The 20143-nt window shown below is 39.1% G+C and overlaps 2 protein-coding genes across 2 annotated transcripts; both read right to left on the minus strand.

Annotated features, from left to right (window-relative positions):
* Window positions 1-386: 386 nt before the first annotated feature.
* LOC114471159 (transmembrane protein 182-like) lies at window positions 387-7280 on the minus strand. Its single transcript, XM_028459771.1, has 5 exons — window positions 6979-7280; window positions 4302-4425; window positions 2405-2503; window positions 2077-2214; window positions 387-1140 (listed from the first exon to the last, which is right to left on the minus strand). The coding sequence occupies exons 1-5, from the start codon at window positions 7147-7149 to the stop codon at window positions 920-922; spliced, it is 753 nt and encodes a 250-aa protein (XP_028315572.1). The 5' UTR covers window positions 7150-7280; the 3' UTR covers window positions 387-919.
* A 9061-nt stretch (window positions 7281-16341) lies between these two features.
* On the minus strand, window positions 16342-19357 carry LOC114471542 (uncharacterized). The gene is made up of 2 exons (XM_028460388.1): window positions 19164-19357; window positions 16342-17265 (listed from the first exon to the last, which is right to left on the minus strand). The coding sequence occupies exons 1-2, from the start codon at window positions 19306-19308 to the stop codon at window positions 16604-16606; spliced, it is 807 nt and encodes a 268-aa protein (XP_028316189.1). The 5' UTR covers window positions 19309-19357; the 3' UTR covers window positions 16342-16603.
* Window positions 19358-20143: the final 786 nt, after the last annotated feature.

Below are 20143 nucleotides of genomic sequence, written 5' to 3' on the forward strand. Positions count from 1 at the left end.
ATAAAAAGCATCAAATGCATCATAAAAAGTCAAAGAAAACTATAAAATAATTAAGAATAAATTCAATTATTGGAAAATTAAGGGAAAAAAAATATGTAATGCAATTGATTCAGTATTCAGTTTTTATGTTTAAGTCCCTTAATACACATCTGTCCAAATGAACATTTTAGGAATATTTCTATAGGTTTGTTTTTTTTTTTTTTTTTCATTGTTCAAGTGTGAGTGTAAAAATAAAGTTGAAATGTGTTGTCACGAATCAAAAAGCATTTCAATATGAGTTATAGGCTATTTGATACATTTTGAGTTTGCTGAGCTGTTGAAAATGTGCCTGTCAAATAAGACACAATGAAGGAGAAATAAAGAGTGTGAGACGGGGCAGAAACGAGGGGGGGGGGGGACTGTATTAGGGAGTGAAATGTGAAATTGAGGTGAAGGGGGCAGGTGGCCGGCCTGCTGTACCCCGACCAAACCCAAAGACAGCTGTTCATTTCTCAAAGCCCCCTCATGCCCCCCTGCACACATCAATTCTCCCTCTATCCCCTCCCTCCTTGTTCATTCGTCTCTATCTCCACCCCCCACCCTCTATCCAAGCGTTGCCGTTTCTGTCTCCGGTCCATCCAGCCTTTCCCGTCTCACTCCTCACTCTGCTGCAGCTCTCAGACTTTGATCATGTGCCAACATCAGGACAGGGGACACAGCTGGTTCACCCAGACATGTCTCACCTTATACTCACTGAACACATCATTCATGGTGCAAAAGGGATACATTTAAGTTTAGCTGTTTCTTTAAAGAAAATTGTGAAATTGTGAACCTCAACCCAAACTGTGACGCTTTTCATGACCTTTGACCTGATAGTTTAGTCCAGGTGCTGGATACGATGAGGTAAGTCCTCATACTATCCTGGATGCATGGACACAGCTCACTTACTGGTACCAAGCGCTCGGCCCACTGCCATAAAAACCAAGCCAGAGACCAGCTCCAGACTCACACCAGCTGCTGCAACCATGAACGACAAACCATAGAGCACTGAGACCTCTGCGTTCACACAGGTGTCTCCTCTCTCCTGCAGGATGTAGCGCTTCACATCCACCACCTCCATCCACAGGACGTAGAGCAGAAGCATGAAGAGGAACAAGCAGGCTGCAGGGAGGGAGATATAAAGTCTATCAATGACATTTAGGCTAAGTTCACACTGCATGCCTCAATGCTCAATTCTGATTTTTTTGCTCAGATACGATTTTTTTTTGTATGGTAGTTCACATTACTATTCAAAATGTGACCTGTATCAGATTCAAGTGTGAATGGTTTACGGCTCCGAACTGACCCACATGTGCAAAAGAACAGTAAAAATGACGTCAGATGCTGTACGCATGTAAACATGGAGGAAGTTAGCATATTCGCGTTTGTCCCAAAGTTTTTGTGCAGTGGAAGCCAGAGAATGAATGAGCAGAGGAGGAAAAGGATAATGAAAAAGAGCCAAAAATGGTTTGTTTTGGCTTTTTGCACGTTTCCATTTCGTTACAATATAAACCTTCAAGCTTTGCTTGTATGGAAGTGTCACCCCATATACTTATTAGATCCAAGACGTAACTGTTCCTCCATTGACTTGCTCTATCATTGCTATTGTCCTTTTTTTGCAAGGCTCCAACTTGGTAGAATGATGACGTGTGTTGCCATAAAGTGATGTCAACTTCTGAAACGTGCATTAAAACCACTTTCACACTGAGGTTGCTTTGAAAAAAAAAAAATTGATCTGTATCTGATTCAGGATCACATATGAAAGTGATGAAAATCTGCTTTGAAAAAGTCACATATGGGCTTGATTTAGAAAAATCTGACCTGATCACTTGACCCCAAAAAAATCAGATTCGGGCCACTTTTGTTTACAGTGTGAATGTAGCTATAAAGGCTGAGGAATGCAGCTGCCGTCCATTATATTTACACCTGCTGTTGTCGTGGTGATAGTGTCTCACATACTGACATCAGCTGCTCAGTGTCTATGTTATGTGACTGGTATGAACAGCTGACAGTAGCTCTGCACGATGCCAGTCCAACACGCAGTGAGCTGTGTTTTACCAGCAGTGATGAGGAAGACCCCACCCAGCTTGTACAGTCTGGCGCTGATGAAGGGAACACCACAGACCAGGAGGAAGCCTCCAATCAGAGCTGAGGCCAGTCCGAGGATTATCAATACAGTCCAGAAGCCCCGAAACACTGCAGGACAAACAGATTAACCATAAATAATGATGGGAACCTGCTTCAATTATAGGTCAGGAGACTTTAACAATTTCTTATTGAAATATAATATAAAGATCAATTATTTTGCCTATTCTTCCACTTTGTACATCTCCAAAAAGGGAGTTGTTTGACCAAACAAACGTTATTTTTCCTGCGGCTGAATTACCTGCAGTTGTGTCATAATTTGCATGAGGGACGTGTCCGATTGCCACAGGCAGAGGGAAGAGGTAACCATGTACACACACTTTTGACTGTGGCTGGTTTGCTGACAAAGAAAGAAATAATGAAGCATTAAAATGACTCAAACATGTTGAATTCCTGTATGTTATCGATGTATGCACAACTGTAGAGATGGTGATCACGACTTGCTGTGTGATCAGCCCAGTCTCAGGGATTGTGAAATTGTCACTAAAATTATTTGTCTTTTTTTTTTGCGCAGAGCAAAAAACATTTGTTTGATGTGCAGCTTGGCACAATTCATTTTCATGCTGTGCTGCACAAATTAATGTCAAGCTGCTTGGCTTGAATTGCAAACCAATGTATGTCAATGTGATTTATCACCTTCAAAATAAACCTAACCCTGAATAAAATGTTGTAATAAGTTGTAATTGCACAAAATAACTTCCAATCGAAATACACAAGCTTGAAAGTCGTGTCCAGCATCACGAGAAACATACGTAAATTGTCGTCACACACAAAATGACACGATTTTTTGTATTTTTTCCATGTGTGATGAATGCGACACTTTCTGACTTTATTGAGTGAGTCATTTTTTTTTAAATCATTTTAAACAAACATACTTTATTTTTTACTGACAACAGTAAAAAGCAGTTGAAGTCTGTAATTGTTGTTTGAACTGTACAGCTTATATCCAGGGCTCTTATTGTGAAATGCCAGAAGTGAACTATGTGCACATGAGTGAAGAGAGTTGCAGCAATATTTTTGTGTATCATATCTATTTATCACATAGGAAGTTGTAACCATATTAGGAAGTAAAAAAATAGAACTGAACTGAAAACAAAAACAACAACAGAAGAAACACAGACACATTAGAAAAAAAAAAAACATCTCATTGATCTCCAGTAGGGATGTAACGATTAATCGTAAGGCAGTTAAAAATCGATTCATAGATTCCATGGTTCACATCGATGCTCTGAAAATTGAATCGCAGTACTTTTTTTAAACAGCAGAGGGCGCTATATATTAATCCTTCCAGAAGCGGACGTTACGGGCGGAATCTGCTACTATTTTCTTTCTGGCCGCCATTTACTGTTAAACATGCTCATAAATTTTTCATTACCCCTTTAGCACCGAATGAATATCTGTAATATTACGTGAATATCTGTAAAAGTCACGTTTTTCTATTAGCTCTGTCTGCTAGCATAGCTTCTCTTCTTCACTGGTGGAATACCTGCATGCCAACCGACCACTGGGTTACTAGCGCCCTCTGCTGGTCTAAACAAATATCTGACGTAAATACAGTAAAATGACTGTTTTTTTTAAGTCCAATTGTTAAGGCACAAAATACATTTTCAGTTGCACTTTTAAAAAGAAAAAGAACTATTTTGCAGTTTTGAATTGTTTACTATAGAACCAGAATTTAAATTAATAGGTTTCTTCTTCATTTGTATTATTCCTTTATTTATTTCATTCAAGATTTATTTTTAGTTAAATTGCATCATTTTGAATAGTTTATCAAGGGATTCTTTTGACAATGAAAAATAAAAGGAAAATAGTACCGTATTTTCCCCAAAAAAATAAAGGGATATTTTTCAGTCATTTGTCAACAGTCCCATTTTGTAAAATAAATCGTGAGAAAATTGTATCGTGAACCCAGTATCGTGAATCGAATCGTATCGGGAGTTGAGTGAATCGTTACATCCCTAATCTGCAGCCTATTATTATTGCTCTTGTTCTTCTGCGACGGACCTCTACATCATGCTCATTAACATGTCATAAAATCCAACCACACAGCTAAGCATGCAGCCTAAAACTGCCTTTGACATCTACTTTAACAAATATTATACAGCATCAGAAAATAGAGATGTAGCCTAAGTTCATACTGAAGAGAGTGGCCAGGTACGCATGAGTTGTTGGCTCCATATGAAACACGCACCGCCAGAAAAAGCCCTCATGGTGCAGTATGAGGGATGGAGGAGAAGCAGTGATCGTTTCCACCGACTGGACCTGAAACACACACACACACAGACACACATGGAGATATATCTACAGATGCATGAAGCGTCATCGGCACATGTCAGGTTTGTGTGATTGTGGACTTCAGTTGTGCCGCAGCATCAAACATGGTTCTGATTATGGCCTGCTGCTCCGTGCGGTTTTCCAAGGGAATGTATGAAACACGCCTGAGTGAAACTCTCCACTCTCGTGTCAGGAATATGATTGATGGTGCTGAATAACAGCAAGTTTAATCATCCACCTTTATTAGAAATGAAAGAGCTTTTTAAGGGCTGTGAAGTTACACAGGACTTCACCAGGGATTTGTTTTTTTTAGTTTTTTTTAAATAGCTATTACTATGCACTTTATGAACTCCCTCACAAAGGCTGTGAAGGGTGAATAAGTTTGAAAATCACAGCGGCACTTGACTGATTTTTACACATAAAGATCACAGCTATAGAGTCTCTTTCATTCTGTGAACGCTGTTGTGAAACGTCTTTGGTGCTTTTGTCAAATCCAGTGCTGTTGATGTCCTCAGAGGGCCTTTGTTTTGTTTCCCACCCTTTGTTTTAAATTAAATAATCAATATTGTGACCAGGAAATGTAATGGAAAGCTTTGAAAGTACAACATTGATCATTGGCTTAAATATTTTCACTTGTTTAAATATTTTTCGCATGACGTAGCTGCTGTGGATATATGATGGTCCGTTATATTACACTGAGTTCTGACTATGAAGTACATTGAGATTGATTGATGAGGCAATGGTTAGCGTTTGCTAATGGTTAGCTCTGTTATGAGTAGTTTATTTGTAAACCTGATTTATTGTTTTTTTTTTTTTTTTCAAACTTTCGAATTTAAAGCTGATGTTCGGAGTTTCTGAGAAACGTCTCGATCTCCCGCCTTAAACAGCTCCACTTCACTTTTCTGATTCACTTTTCTGCACGCGCATCGCGGAACATAACAAGGTCACATCGGGTTGCATTAATATAGGTCTATTGGTTTGCTGTTGTGACGCGCGGCCTTGTTTTGGTGCACAGTTCTGCATTCACTTTGATTGACAGTCTCAAAAACAGGAAATTGAACCCTATTGGCTGGGAGCACTCTGCAATCGTTTCCATTTGTATAGGGGTCTATAGGATGAAGGAGGGACTTATATACATTAATGTATATGAATGACTACCGGCAGTAGACCATAGTAAAAGACTACTTAGGTATTTTTTCGCATTTCAAAAGAATCATACATAAACATAGATTTCTCAGAAACTCCAGATATGAGTTTATGCTGACATGCATCAATGTTTTGATTATGGGCGGAGTTCCTCAAGCATTCAGGACACGCTCAGTCTATGCTATAAAATCTCCAAACAACAATCTATGCTATGCTAACTAGCTACTCCCCTCTCTATTCACAATTCTTTCAATCCAACCTACTCGGCACAGATTGCAGTATTGACAGATGCTAGTTTTTATAGAAAGGGCGGGGCCAACAGTGGTGGGTAATTACCAGCCATGTAACAAACCACCATTCTCAGCTAATATTATAATAGCTGGGTTTCAACCCATAGACAGCAGTAACTCTTGTATTTTTACAACAAAATATGCCAAATTGAAATACTTTCACTAAAATGTCAAGAGTGGGATTAAGATCAATCAGCAATACTACTTCATACACAAATAATCAGCAGAAAGGTTTTGGGGTTTAGTAATAGTAATAATAATGTATTGGATTTTACATACCGCTCTATCATAGACACTCAAAGCACTTTACAGAATTAAGGCATTATTCTTTCACTCTATACTTGGTAGTGGTAAGCTACTATTGTAGCCACAGCTGCCCTGGGGCAGACTGACGGAAGCGAGGCTGCCATAGTGCGCCATCGGCCCCTCCGAACACCACCAACACTCACTCACACACTACATTAATACTAGGCAATGTAGGTGAAGTGCCTTGCCCAAGGACACAATGACAGATACCACTGGAGCGACTGTCCCCCACTGTGGAACCTGGAATTCTCAGTGGTCTCCCATCCACCTACTAACCAGGCCCAGACCTGCTTAGCTTCTGAGTTCTAATGAGAGCAATGACAGGCTGGTATGGCCACAGTAATGGCAAAAAAACTGAACATAGAAATGTAATTTGACATTTTACACGAGTCTTGTAACTATAGGCTATAATGCTGGCAGTGGCATCATGTTAACTTGCAGGATTATCTTGCTGTCTTTTAACGCTTTCTCTGTACTTCATGTTCATAATATTTCAGTCATATGTTCAGTGTCATTTTATTTTTTAGTATGGGCTCTGGATGGAATCATGATTTAAATCTGTCTCTTGGAATTATTCTGTCCTTTGGGAAGCATTACATTCCTCAGCATCTTTAAATACCCTTTAGACGCACAGTTCACACGACACTGTGTATATCTGATCAGATTCCACATGGGATCCGTCTAATGTCAACGTGCATTTAATGAGATCAGAAGTTTGAGTTGAAAACCATTCATTGGTCTCTCAGTATTATATGTTAGTGAACACCCACTGTGAGCACATTCATTCAGTCTCTCCTACCTCAGTCCCATTGGTCCCATTCATCATTATTGATGTTTGGGTCGGCCATGAATATGGTCCACAGTTGTCACTTGCTACCAGCCAGTAGTCAGTGCCAAAGGCCAGGAAGAAACACAAGGTCCCCAACAGCCCAAAAAACCCCCCAGCCAAGGCTGCAGCACCTATTCTCATAATGGCAGACCTTTTTTCCCTCTTTAGCTTCAGTCCTCAGAGCAGTGAGTCCACACTTGTGCAGCCTCTTCCCAACTTCTGGTCGTAAAGAAAACCCTGCGGCTGTTCCATGGCATGCTGGGAGGCACAGTCGCTAAAGAGGTCAGACAGTGGGACAGGAGTTATTTTAGGAGGCTGTATAAGCCTGTCCTCGTCAAATTACCAGTGGGTGTGTTGAGCACTGATGAAGGAAGCAGGGAGATGCCAGGCTGTGAGTTTATAACGTGGACAGACGGTGGACACCTGCATTTATGACAGCAAGGCATTTCTCGGCTAGGCGTTAGTCTTTAAGTGTCGCTTTGAAAAAGAGTTCGACTGGAGATGCAAATGATCCTCAAACCTCCAGCAGAGAAAGAACAAGGACGCAGGAGAAGCTTTGTTTTAAACTAACAAACATTTTAATGATAAAACGACAACACACGTTTGGAAAACAGATGGAAATGATCAAATATAACCTGAGGATTGCTTTTTTTAAATTTATTTATTTTTTTATCTTTGAAACAGAAATCCATCGTTGTGTTCCTATTGTTTCACACTGAACTCAACATTATCTTCTTTTTTTTCATAGTAGCTGAATGACATCAAGACGGCTGATACTGAACAGTCAGTGAGTCTGGGGTTCATGAGTACACAAAAATGAAGCCAGGAGGGTAAAACAAAAGTGATACGGTGATAAAGAACAGCTCTGATGATTGCAAACCATAAAATCAATGGGTTTTAAGTACTTGTACACACTTTTGTCATTATACGTGAGTTTCTGAAGTCTCTTTCCTCTCCCTGCCTGTGATGTCATGTTTACTTGGTTTTGATGTTTGTTTACCTGACCGTTTTTTTTTCTCTCAATCTCTCTCTTAATAAGAAATAAGCAGTGACTATCCGTACGGTTGCTGTATCAATATACCAACATTCTATCCGTACGCAGCGCCCCTATTTGGCCAGGGTACGTCAAGATAGTCACGCTTCATAAACTGGCCAATGACTGACCTAAGACTAAACCTTACCCTAGACCTAAGCCTAACCCCAAAAATTGTTGCAATATTGGGTTATAATCTAACCCTAAACCCAACCATAACCCTAAACCTTAGACGCTACGTACTTGTACTTCGGTACCTGTACCAATAGCACTGGTGGTTGCTGTACAGCAACCGTACAATAGACACTTTCTAAGAAAAACAAAAGCAGCATTTTACAGATGCTGGCCTTAAATACACCTGTGGTTTCTATGAACGCCTCACTTTTCAAAAAGCAATAAGAGAAAAAACCTGCATGATGTTTTCCATCAAAAAGTAGATAAAACCAAGATGATAAGAATTACAATACGAGAAAAGAGAAAAGTAGTTGTGCACGATATAGATTTTTTTTTAGCCGATATCCAACATGGTGATGATTTACAACTCAGTTGGCTGAAAACCGATACTGATCTAGTTTCTGTAGTGGAAAAAACATGCAGAATTATTGATCATGTTGGCCGCATTTGTAGTGAAAAAAGCCATTAGACCACCTGTCTGCTACCTTTAATCTCAAACGAGCCATTTTACCTAATCTCACCTGGATTAAAGTCCTTCCAGAGTCCAAAAAAATACGTTCTCATCAATAGAAACAATATAGTGTATAAAATTCTATTCAATTGAAATTTTATCAAACAATATTATGTAAAAAAATATCTTGTTTTTTAAATCATGTGGTTGAAGGGCTATAATAACACAATCATGTTGGTCAACACATGCTAATTGCTCATTTCTTGCCATATATCAAGCATGCATATTACTGCCATATTGTCAGGTTAACAATCTGTCCCCAAACAATTAAAATCTTTATTTTCTTCCAGAATAGTCTTTTAGTTGATTTAGTTATCTTACCAGGGATTTAAAACTTAAAGCTAACCACAGGTGCAAAGAAAGTTGATGGTCTGTAGATGTTGACAAAATGTTATATCATGATTTTATTTGTTGTCAATGTCATTAGTCATGCATACCCTCTGTAAGAAAATAACAATTCTTTATTTATATATATATATATATATATATATATTTAAGACATCGGGAGCCATTATAGAAGGGTCAAAGAGCCACATAAGGCTCCAGAGCCCCAGGTTGCAGACCCCTGGATTAAACGTTTTGGCTTCTATAAAACATGTGGTTTTACAACTTGAATGAAAAGCCAACATAATGCGCCTCATAAAACTTCATCATAGCACAGATACGGTGAACATTCTGTGCTTGTTCTCCATCTCTAAACTTTTAACACATTGCAAATGTACGAAGATCAATGACTTCTTAACCACAAGACGACTTGGGTTAACTGTCTAATATTATGTCATGTACGTCGGTATTTTTAGTGTCAAAGTTTAAAGACAAATATCTGCGTACTCGTTAAATTGGAAACACCTCAGAGACATTATTATTGAAGGAGAATTGATAACCTAACCTGCATCACTGACCATCATTACATGATTCATGGCATTGTGTAAATGTTTCAAAGTGGCTATTACGTCAAAGGATAAAACACAGAAATAAAATATTTTCTGATCACCTTATTGCAGCTTAGTTTATAAGGGTCAGATGCTAGTAATCATTTTCCCCATGTGTTTAGACAGAAAATAAGTAATAAAAGGATTTGAGACAGAGCTAGAGATTTTAAGTCAAAGATAAAATGAGATATTTATGCATTTGTGTAGGGCCTTGATTATACTTGAAGTAGTTTCCTCAAATCACTTTTCAACAACTGCTGATAAAGTGGCCCTATTGTTGTTGATTTCATGACTGCAAGGTATTTGCTGCCACCTATTGGTAAATTCAGGTTATCAAAAACACAACTTCTCATTCTCATTTCCTTATAAATTTAAAGTACTCAAAATATGACTTATTTGTATGGATATGTAATTTGGTATGTCATGAGGAGATCTTTCTATACCCAAAGACACAGCATGCTTTATAATGCTTAATATTATCAGGATGTTCAGGATGCAGATCGCTGTTCCATTTACTGCATCTGTTGCATGTTTCTGACCAAAATACATTTTGTTTATTACTATCAATACAAATTATTTTGACAGTTTTATTTTTGTTTTGTTTTGTTGTGATTTGTGCTTTTTTTCTGTGGTGTTTTATTTAGATTGTTGGGAAAAATTTTGACAGAACTGTTTAGTTTTGAGCACAGTTTAAAGGGTTTTGACACTATTTGCATCAAAGGTCTGAGGTTTTTGTAAATGTTGGTTGATAACTGCATTGTATTCACAATTAAGAGCTTGAATGAACCAAGAATTTAATCTTGAGGAAAGAAGATATGAATGCCCAAAATACGTAAGGGCTACAAAGACAATTATATACAAAGCAAAACTGATAACGATTTTTTTTTTTTTTTTTTTTTTAAACCAAACACTACTTGAACCTCGTCAGGAGGAGTGCTGTCCACTTTATTAAAAACACAACAAATGTTGTATCTCATGGCACATTCTCCCATTTACTTCACTAATTCATTTTAGTTTTACCATTAATTATTTAAGAATTATGCCATAATGATCCAAATAAAATACACAAATAAAGAGTAAACACTAATGTTGAGTAACAACATGGCACTTGTTTGTATCACTATCATCTTGAACAGATGGACTGTGAAGATCTTCTCCTGAGTTTGGGTATAAAATTTGCTGCTTTTGGAAAGTCATTACACAATTTTATTGTTGAAAAATGTCAACTTTTTTTCAAGAAACAACATGGTGATATTTAAGATAACAGTCTGAGCTCCAAAGTGAATGACATGTCTCGTCGAAGCTCTTGAACTTTTAACAAGAAGCATTAGGGGAGATGACAACCTTATTACAGGCGAGTCACGGGTCAGAGTGGATCTACATGTTATTAGGCATGGTGGTAATTATTTACCAGTGGGTACCATTGACTCCCACTCCCATGCAATAATAGATTGTTTTTTCATGTATTATTTTTACTCATTTACTCATTTTAATTCATGTCTTTTTATTGCAAAATCTGGTGCACCAATATTGGATTTAAAAGACATGTTTACACAGCACTTTAAAAAAAAATAATAATTTAATAAAATAATAAAAAAAATAATAATAATAAATGCATGTTGAGATTTGATTGTACCTTTGAAATGTGTCATTACCTGCCATAGTATCCTGATGAAACAAAGAATGATTAGACTGCCAGATTTGATATTTTAATTAGAGGAAACCTGAGGTGGCTTTCTGTTTGTCATCCTACACAAAGCAATAAAACGTTCTTTGCCCTCACAGAGTAAGTCATGGTGCACCTGAGAGGATTTGTGCTCCAAAGGTCATTCTTTTAGCACTACTACCTGCAGGCTGTTTAGTCAACAACAACTCACCCTTTAGCAGCCTCAACGGTTAGCATGTTGGCTAATTAAGCTAAGCTACAACAGCCCCATGAAAGTTGCTGATATTTCCACCAGTTGCTCACCAGACAAATGCCCAGTGGACTTTTCCCCACCCCAAAGTTTGAAAAAGGAATGATTGCCCATCTCTAAAATACACTAAAATATTTAGTTCTTAACCCTAACCTGGTAAATCTATGGTACTTGAACTTGACTTGTTGGGTGAGCAAATGTCCATGCATTAATTTTCTAACCCACCTGCTCCTTTATTCAGGGTTGCGGAGGTCTCATTGGACATTAGGCGGTAGTACACGGTGGACAGGGCGCCAGTCCATCGCAGAGCAATAATTTAACATTAGTAATAATAATAATACATTTTTTTGTATTGCACTCTGCACATGAAAACACATCTCAAAGTGATACGGGTGCTACAGGTAAAACACAAAACAAATGAACAGTAAAAACAGCATGAAACATTAAGAAAATGCGATACAAAATAAGTAAGTCTTTAGTTTGTTTTTAAAAGCCTCGATAGACTGTGGTGCCCTCAGGTGGTTGGGGAGAGCATTCCACATTCAAGGCGCAACCACCTGAAAGGCCCTATCTCCCATAGCGTGGAGATTTGTCTTGGGGGCATAAACTTGATGACTGTCAGAGGAGCAGAGATGTCGGGTTGGTTTGTGACTACTGATGATTTCTTTGAGGTACACTGGTGCACTGCCATAGACACACTGATAGGTCAAGAGGCAGATTTTATACTCAATCCTGAACCTAACAGGAAGCCAATGAAGATTATGGAGGATGGGTGTGATGTGTTCAGATTTGCGCACCCTCATCAGGACCCTGGCAGCGCAGTTCTGAATGTCTGGGTCCTGCCAGGGATCCCGATGAGGAGTGCATTGCCGTAGTCGAGCCGGGAGAAGGCAAAGATATGAACCAGCTTCTCTGCATCGGAAAGGGAGAGGGAGCGACAGAGTTTGGAGATGTTCCAGAGGTGAAAGCGATATGTTGGATGTGGATGTTAAATGGTAGGTGGGGGTCAAATCGAACCCCCAGGTTTGTAACAGAGGATGTGAGAGGAACAGAGTAAACGGTCAGGGGGAGGATCGCAGATGGTGTGGGGTCCCAATGAGGAGACCTTCAGTTTGGGAGCTGTTTAGCTGAAGGAAGTTGTCAGTCATCCATGCCTTTGTCTCATCCATGCAGGCAGTTAGAGTGGAGAGTGATGATGTGGGGGATGTAGGTTCCAACCTGACATAGAGCTGAATATCATCAGCATAGATGTAGTGCTTGCTCTGATCTCTCCCTTATAGTAGATTAGCTGGACTAGATAACCTGGACAGTAAACTACTGAGAATGACTGTTGGTGTTATAGCATCTCCTATCTGTCACATTTTTAATAGATGTTTGCATTTGGGCCTATGTCCAAGGACCTGGAAGGAGGCTAAAGTTATTCCTTTACCTAAGGATACTAAATGTGCTTTTGACGAGGTGAACTCTAGACCTATAAGTATTCTACCTGTTTTGAGCAAAATCATGGAAAAATTGGTGTATGCACAAGTTCAAGATTATTTTGTTACTAACAAGCTTTTATCAAACTCACAACATGCCTACAGAGCTGCCCACTCTACCTCTACTGCAATGATACAAATGACTGATGATTGGCTAAAAGCCATTGATAATTCTATGATGGTGGGTGCTGTGTTTTTGGATTTTAGTGCTGCTTTTGATGTTCTTGACCATTCTTTACTGGTTGAGAAACTTACATGTTATGGGTTTAATTATTCAGCATTAAAGTGGATCAAAAGCTACCTGTCCTCCAGATCACAGAAGTTGTATTTGAATGGCAGCCTGTCCAGTAGCAGAGGTCTGGACTGTGGAGTTCCACAAGGTAGCTGCTTAGGACCCTTACTCTTCTCAAGGCTTTCAACACAAGTTGAGCAGATCTCATGTATTTTATTACTATTGTTTTATGCTGTATATCTTGTGACTGCTTTTACATTGTATTTTATAATGTCTGCTGTGCAGCACTTTGGGCAGTTGTAGGTGTTTTGAAATGTGCTATATAAATAAAGTTGACATTGACATATAGATCGAGAAGAGGTTGGGGCCAAGGACTGTATATATATATATATATATATATATATATATACATACAGTGCAGCAGATAATGTCATCATGGAGGTGGTGATTGGGTGGGGGGGGGGGGGGGGTTCAGTGGGTGACTTGGGGTGTGTTCATGTGGATGGTGGCAGACGGAAAGAAGCTGTTTTTGTGTCTGGAGGTTCTGGTCCTGATGGACCGAAACCTCCTTCCAGAAGGGAGAGATTGAAACAGTTTATGACCGGGGTGGGAGGGGTTGGCCACAATCTTTCCTGCACGCCTCAAAATCCTGGAGGCATACAGGTCCTGGAGGGAGGGCAGATTGCAGCCGATGACCTTCTCTGCAGAGTGGATGATACGCTGCAGTCTGGCCTTGTCCTTGGCCGTAGCTGCAGCGTACCAGATGGTGATGGAGGAGCAGAGGATGGACTGGATGATGGAGCTGTAGAAGTTCACCATCATCTTTGTTGGCAGACTGAACTTCTTCAGCTGCCGCGGGAAGTACATCCTCTGCTGAGCTTTTTTGATAAGGGAGTTGATGTTCAGCTCCCACTTGAGGTCCTGAGTGATGATGGTCCCCAGGAAGCAGAAGTACTCCACAGAGCTCACTGTAGAGTCTCCCAGGGTGAGGGGGGCTGGGTTCTTCCTTAAGTCTGCTATCATCTCCACTGTCTTTAAAGCATTGAGCTCCAGGTTGTTCTGGCTGCACCAGGACACCAGCCGGTCTGTCTCCCACCTGTAGTCAGACTCGTCTCCATCAGAGAGAGACCGATGATGGTCGTGTCGTCTGCAAACTTCAGGAGTTTGACCGACTGGTGAGAGGAGGTGCAGCTGTTGGTGAACAGGGAGAAGATCAGAGGAGAAATAACACAGCCCTGAGGAGATCCAGTGCTGATAGTCCGGGGAGCAGAGATGGTTTTTCCCAGCTTCACGTGCTGCCTCCTGTCAGACAGGAAGTCTGTGATCCACCTGCAGGTGGAGTCTGGCACGTTCAGCTGGGAAAGCTTGTCCTGAAGGAGAGCTGGGATTATAGTGTTGAAAGCTGAGCTGAAGTCCACAAACAGGATCCTCAGTGCAACACATCTCCTTCGCATAGTGTTAATCAGGTTGTTGATTGTGGCCTGAGGAATGTTGGTCCACTTCTCTTCAATAGCTCTGCGAAGTTGCTGGATATTGGCAGGAACTGGAACACGCTGTCGTATACGCTGATCCGGAGCATCCCAAACATGCTGAATGGGTGACATGTCCAGTGAGTATGCTGGCCATTCAAGAACTGGGATGTTTTCAGCTTCCAGGAATTGTGTACAGATCCTTGCAACATTGGGCCATGCATTATCATGCTGCAACATGAGGTGATGGTCGCGAATGAATGGCACAACAATGGACCTCAGGATCTCGTCACAATATCTATGTGCATTGAAAATTCCATCAATGAAATGCACCTCTGTTCATTGTCCAAAACATATGCCTGCCCATATCATAACTCCACCGCCACCATCGGCTACTCGATCCACAACGTTGACATCAGCAAACCGCTCACCCACATGACGCTACACACGCTGTCTGCCATCTGCCTTGAACAGTAAAAACCGGGATTCATCCGTGAAGAGAACACATCTTCAACGTGCCAGACTCCATCAAATTTGAGCATTTGCCCACTCAAGACAGTTACGAAAATGAACTGCAGTCAGGTCGAGAGCCCAATGAGGACAACGAGCATGCAGATGAGCTTCCCTGAGACTGTTTCTGACAGTTTGTGCAGAAATTCAAACTGATTGTTGCAGCAGCTGTCAGGGTAGCTGGTCGCAGACGATCATGGAGGTGAACATGCTGGATGTGGAGGTCCTGGGCTGGTGTGGTTACACGTGGTCTACGGTTGTGATGCCAGTTGGATGTACTGCCAAATTCTCAGAAACGCCTTTGGAGACGACTTATAGTCATATAGACATTAAATTCATGGGCAACAGCTCTGGTGGACATTCCTGCAGTCAGCATGCCAATTGCACACTCCTTCAGAACTTGCAACATCAGTGGCATTGTGCTGTGTGACTAAACTGAACATGTTTAGAGTGGCCTTTTATTGTGGCCAGCCTAAGGCACACCTGTGCAATAATCAAGCTGTCTAATCAGCATCTTGATATGCCACACCTGTGAGGTGGGATGGATTATCTCAGCAAAGAAGTAGTGCTCACTAGACAGATTTGTGAACAATATTTGAGCGAAATAGGTCTTTTGTGTATATAGAAAAAGCAGCTCATGAAAAATGGGAGCAAAAACAAAAGTGTTGCGTTTACATTTTTTTTTCAGTGTAGTTTTACAATGAATTTCTGTTAAAATATAAAACTCTCTCAACACAGCTAAAATAGTTTAGACGTTGTTTACATGTTCTCCCTATGCTTGTTTGGGTTTTCTCAACTTTCATTTGCCTGTCCACAAATGCATGTCTGATTGCAATGTCTAAATTGTCTGAGTACATGTGAATGTGGCTGTATTTTTTTGTGGGCCCTGTCACAGACTGGCGTCCTCTAGACCTACAGGGTGTATCCTTCCATGTGCCCAATGTACCCTGGAATAGCAGACCCTACATAGCCAGGATGAAGCTCAAAGAGAAGTCATTAAATGATTAACTAAAAACAATGCATATTAGGCAATAATAATAGGTTAAAAAAAAAAAAAAAAACAATATTGAAACCGGTTTTTAGTTTTTATTCAGAGAGTTAGATAAAGTCAAAGATGCATTCAACTTTTATATGGTTGTATTTAACTTGACCAGCAGGGGGTATAAGAACTCAGCTATGTTTGAATCAAGGTTTCATTATATGGAAAACCAGATACAAGTTGAAATGATGTTGACATGATAGGAAAATAGTTTTTTTAAATACTTCACAGATAATTTGGTGCATCACAGACTGTGTGATAATGTGGTATATAAAAGGAGTCACAGATGTCTGCTTGAGTCTCACTGCTGATGGGTGTCAACAGCCTCAGAAATTCTCAACATAGGAGAGCTGAAATTAGATGAACAAGGAAAAAAGTTTTGCGTGCTCGGGTAACTCTTCTTATGGCCCCTGTCCTCCATGCCTCGCTCCAGACTGGCCTCTAAAGAGTCGGCCTCTGGTCGGCGGCTCCTGGGCTGCAGTGGAGGCACCAGGCCCCTCAGGAGGCTGTTCTCTAGACAGGAGTGGCATCGTGCTAGGTTGTCTGTCAGGTGCTGCATGTACACCTCCTCCAGCTGTTTCTCCAACAACCCATTCAGCACTGAGTTAGACATGGGCTCCAACCCTCGTCCCAGTTCAAGGCTGCTGTTCGCACTGGCCCCCATTGCCAGATAACCCTGATCTGGGAATGATAAAGCTGAATCAGCTTGTGGCTCCTGTTGGCCTTCAGAAAAGCACGAGTAAGTATTGAACTCAAGCTCACTGCTTTTCAAAAGGTGGTTGGGCATGTGGGCGGAATCAGCAACCTGCAGGTCAGGGTACTGATCCAAGAGGCTGCAGTGAACACTAACAAGGTTGTGGGCAAGGGTGGGAGGACATCCAGGAACAGAAAGAGCTGCAGGATGCTGAGGAACCACCCACGGTCCATGGACTTCAGGGGATTTAAGGTCTTTTTGCTTAACCCCTGCAAGAAAATAACAGGAAGTGAAAGTAATGGATTACAAGTACTCACGTAACTGTAACTGAGTTGCTTTTATGGTACTTGTACTAAGTACGTTTTAAAAGAAGAAAAGTAATTTGTTACATTTCTACACCCAACCGTTACTGAGTAAATTATTATTATTATTTTTGTTTTATCCTTTGTTTTGTGTTAGGGTTGGCACCGGCCCGTTTTTAGTTTTTAAATGCTTAAAAGAGTCACATAAATGTGTTTACTGCATTACGGCTTTTTGACTTTGCCAGGAAAAATAAAAAAAATAAACAGTTTTCACTCAATTATAAAATACGCTGGTTGAAATGATGACCTTTCTGTTGTTAGGGTCGGTTTTTACCCAGTTATAATAATAAGAAGATTATGAAGCAATAGTTAGAGCCAAAACTGAAATCATAAGTGCACTGTCAGCTGACACTAACTCTTCAACACCAACCAGAACAGCCACAGCCACAAATGTGTTGTGTTTCAACTGCAAGAAATACCTCTGCAAAGAACACACACACACACACAAGAATATTCTTACACACAGTGACTTTAGCTTTGTATTAGTTTTGGAACTAATTGATTTCTATGTGTTTGACTTGCTTGCTCGGTTGTTGTTTATTTGACCTGGCGAATCTATAATTTGTGTCATAACCTGCTTTTCAATTTTTTTTTTATTTCAGTTTTGGTTCAAGTTTTAAAGTTCTATTAATGAAAATAATACTTTTTGCCTTTTTCTTGATGTACATATATATAGGTCGAAATTGACCCGTAACACCATAGATGTTACTATAGTTATTAATATTAAAAAGAAAACAAATTGATTGAAGAGATGTGTTCTATACTCCTCATTAATATTCAGGTAACACAATACGACAACCATTTATTTATTAATATTATTCTCTTGAAGTTAATTTTAAAATAAAAAAAAAAACAAGTAAATAAATAAAATAAAACCAACATTTTTATGGATAAGGAAGCCTAACAAGCTAACAAAGAGATGAGAAACAATTTGGATGCTAGCTTTTTGTTTTTAGTGTATTTTATAGCTGATTTAATACATTAACATCAGAGATGATAGCAGAAATCTAACACAAGAGGAAGGTTAAAATGACTAACGGACATTGTTAAACTACAAAAAATAAAATGACTAAACAACAATCAAATGCATCACAACATAGATGAACGGCCAAATTAAACTTGTTATTTTATTATTTTCTCAGTTTTAGAGCTCACAAATGTAGCTGTACTTAGTGCTTGCTATATATATATATATAATTTTTTTAAATTAAATTAATTGGTGTTATTTTTTATAATTTTTTTTTTTACATCTGACAAAACTTTTATTTTATACAGATTCTTTTGTGAAATATAAATCAAGTTCCAATGGTGCAAGATTTCATCTCTTCCTTTTTTAGTTTATACATGAGATGCTTAGTGTATGTATGGAAAAAAAAACATGGGAGGTGAAAGTAACCAGTAACTTTTACTTTGATTAGTTAATTGAGCTATTTTTTTTTTTACTTGTACTTATGTGTTTTATGTGTGACTTACTTGTACTTCAGTACAAGTTCAATCAAGTAACAGTACTTCTACTTGAGTAGGAAATAATAACCAAATACGGTAGTATAATGGTGTGTGTGCATCGGATGGAAAAACATCCTCTTTTCTATCTCTTAGGATTCACTTATTTGTACAAATAATTGATTCTAACTGTTATGCAAAATGCTAGAATTCATGCAACATAAAAGTCAAGTTTGAATAGCGTGAAAACTTATACCTTATCTATTGAGTTCTTCTTTTGATTCTTATGTTATCTTAATGTTCAAAGGAAAAACAGACCAACTGGGACGCGTTCGCACACATTTTACGGTTTAGTTACTTACCTAATCCAAATGAGTTACGCCGCAGATCTGTAGCATCCAAATCAATACGACAATTTGTTGTCTGCCTGTTTTCAGATGAGCTTGTTGAGACAAACTTTCTTTCTTCTCTAAAGCAAAGCTGTCTGAGAAAACCTTCAGCCAACATGACTGTTATTGTAATGGTGTCGAGTTGGTTAGAAGAGTGTCAGTGGTCTGACTGAACACTAAGTGTAACATGAGTCAAGTTCCTCTGTTTCTATTCTGCAACGGGAAACCCTCCAACTTCCTTTTTACACTAAAAAAAATCTGTGAAAAGAAAAGTGCATCACATGCACAGATATGGTCATATAAGGAGCTCATATGTTCTTTACTCAATTTGCGATTAAAGAAAAAGCACGTAGAGAGCGCAAAATGCCACCAAGCACCAAAAATTCTCTTCGGCAAAGAAAAAAATGTATATTCCCATTATTAACGATAGAGTATAGGTCCAAATGTTGGGCAACCCCATTATTTTAGAAAAATTTTGATTAAAATGCATGAGCCGGATCTAATGAAACTTGGTTGGGTAATTGAGGAACCAACCCAACAACTATTATTTTATCCATCCCACAGGGGATTTAACATTATTTGTTAAAGCTTTGCAGTTGCACTTTATTCCCAATACGGAAAATACTTGCAATAATAATTAAATTTTTTTTTTTTAAGAAAAAAAATTCAATTGGAATCAAAAATCGAGTTTTCAAAGTAAAAATTGTGCAGCCTTATTTAAAACTTATTTTTCTTTTGTAAAAATGTTTCAATGAGGCATTAATATAAATATAACAATATAATACATATGGAAAAGTTTACCAACACATTTAAAACAGGAATGATGCAAACACATTATAAAAAAGAACTCCTATACTAAACAAGCAATAATCAATTCCCACAAAAGTTTTATTTTACATTCACTTGTGCAGGAATGTGTATTTGGTGTGTGTTTGAACATGTATCATCACGTA

Source organism: Gouania willdenowi, chromosome 10 (assembly GCF_900634775.1).
Source record: "Gouania willdenowi chromosome 10, fGouWil2.1, whole genome shotgun sequence".
NCBI classification, from domain to species: Eukaryota; Metazoa; Chordata; class Actinopteri; order Blenniiformes; family Gobiesocidae; genus Gouania; species Gouania willdenowi.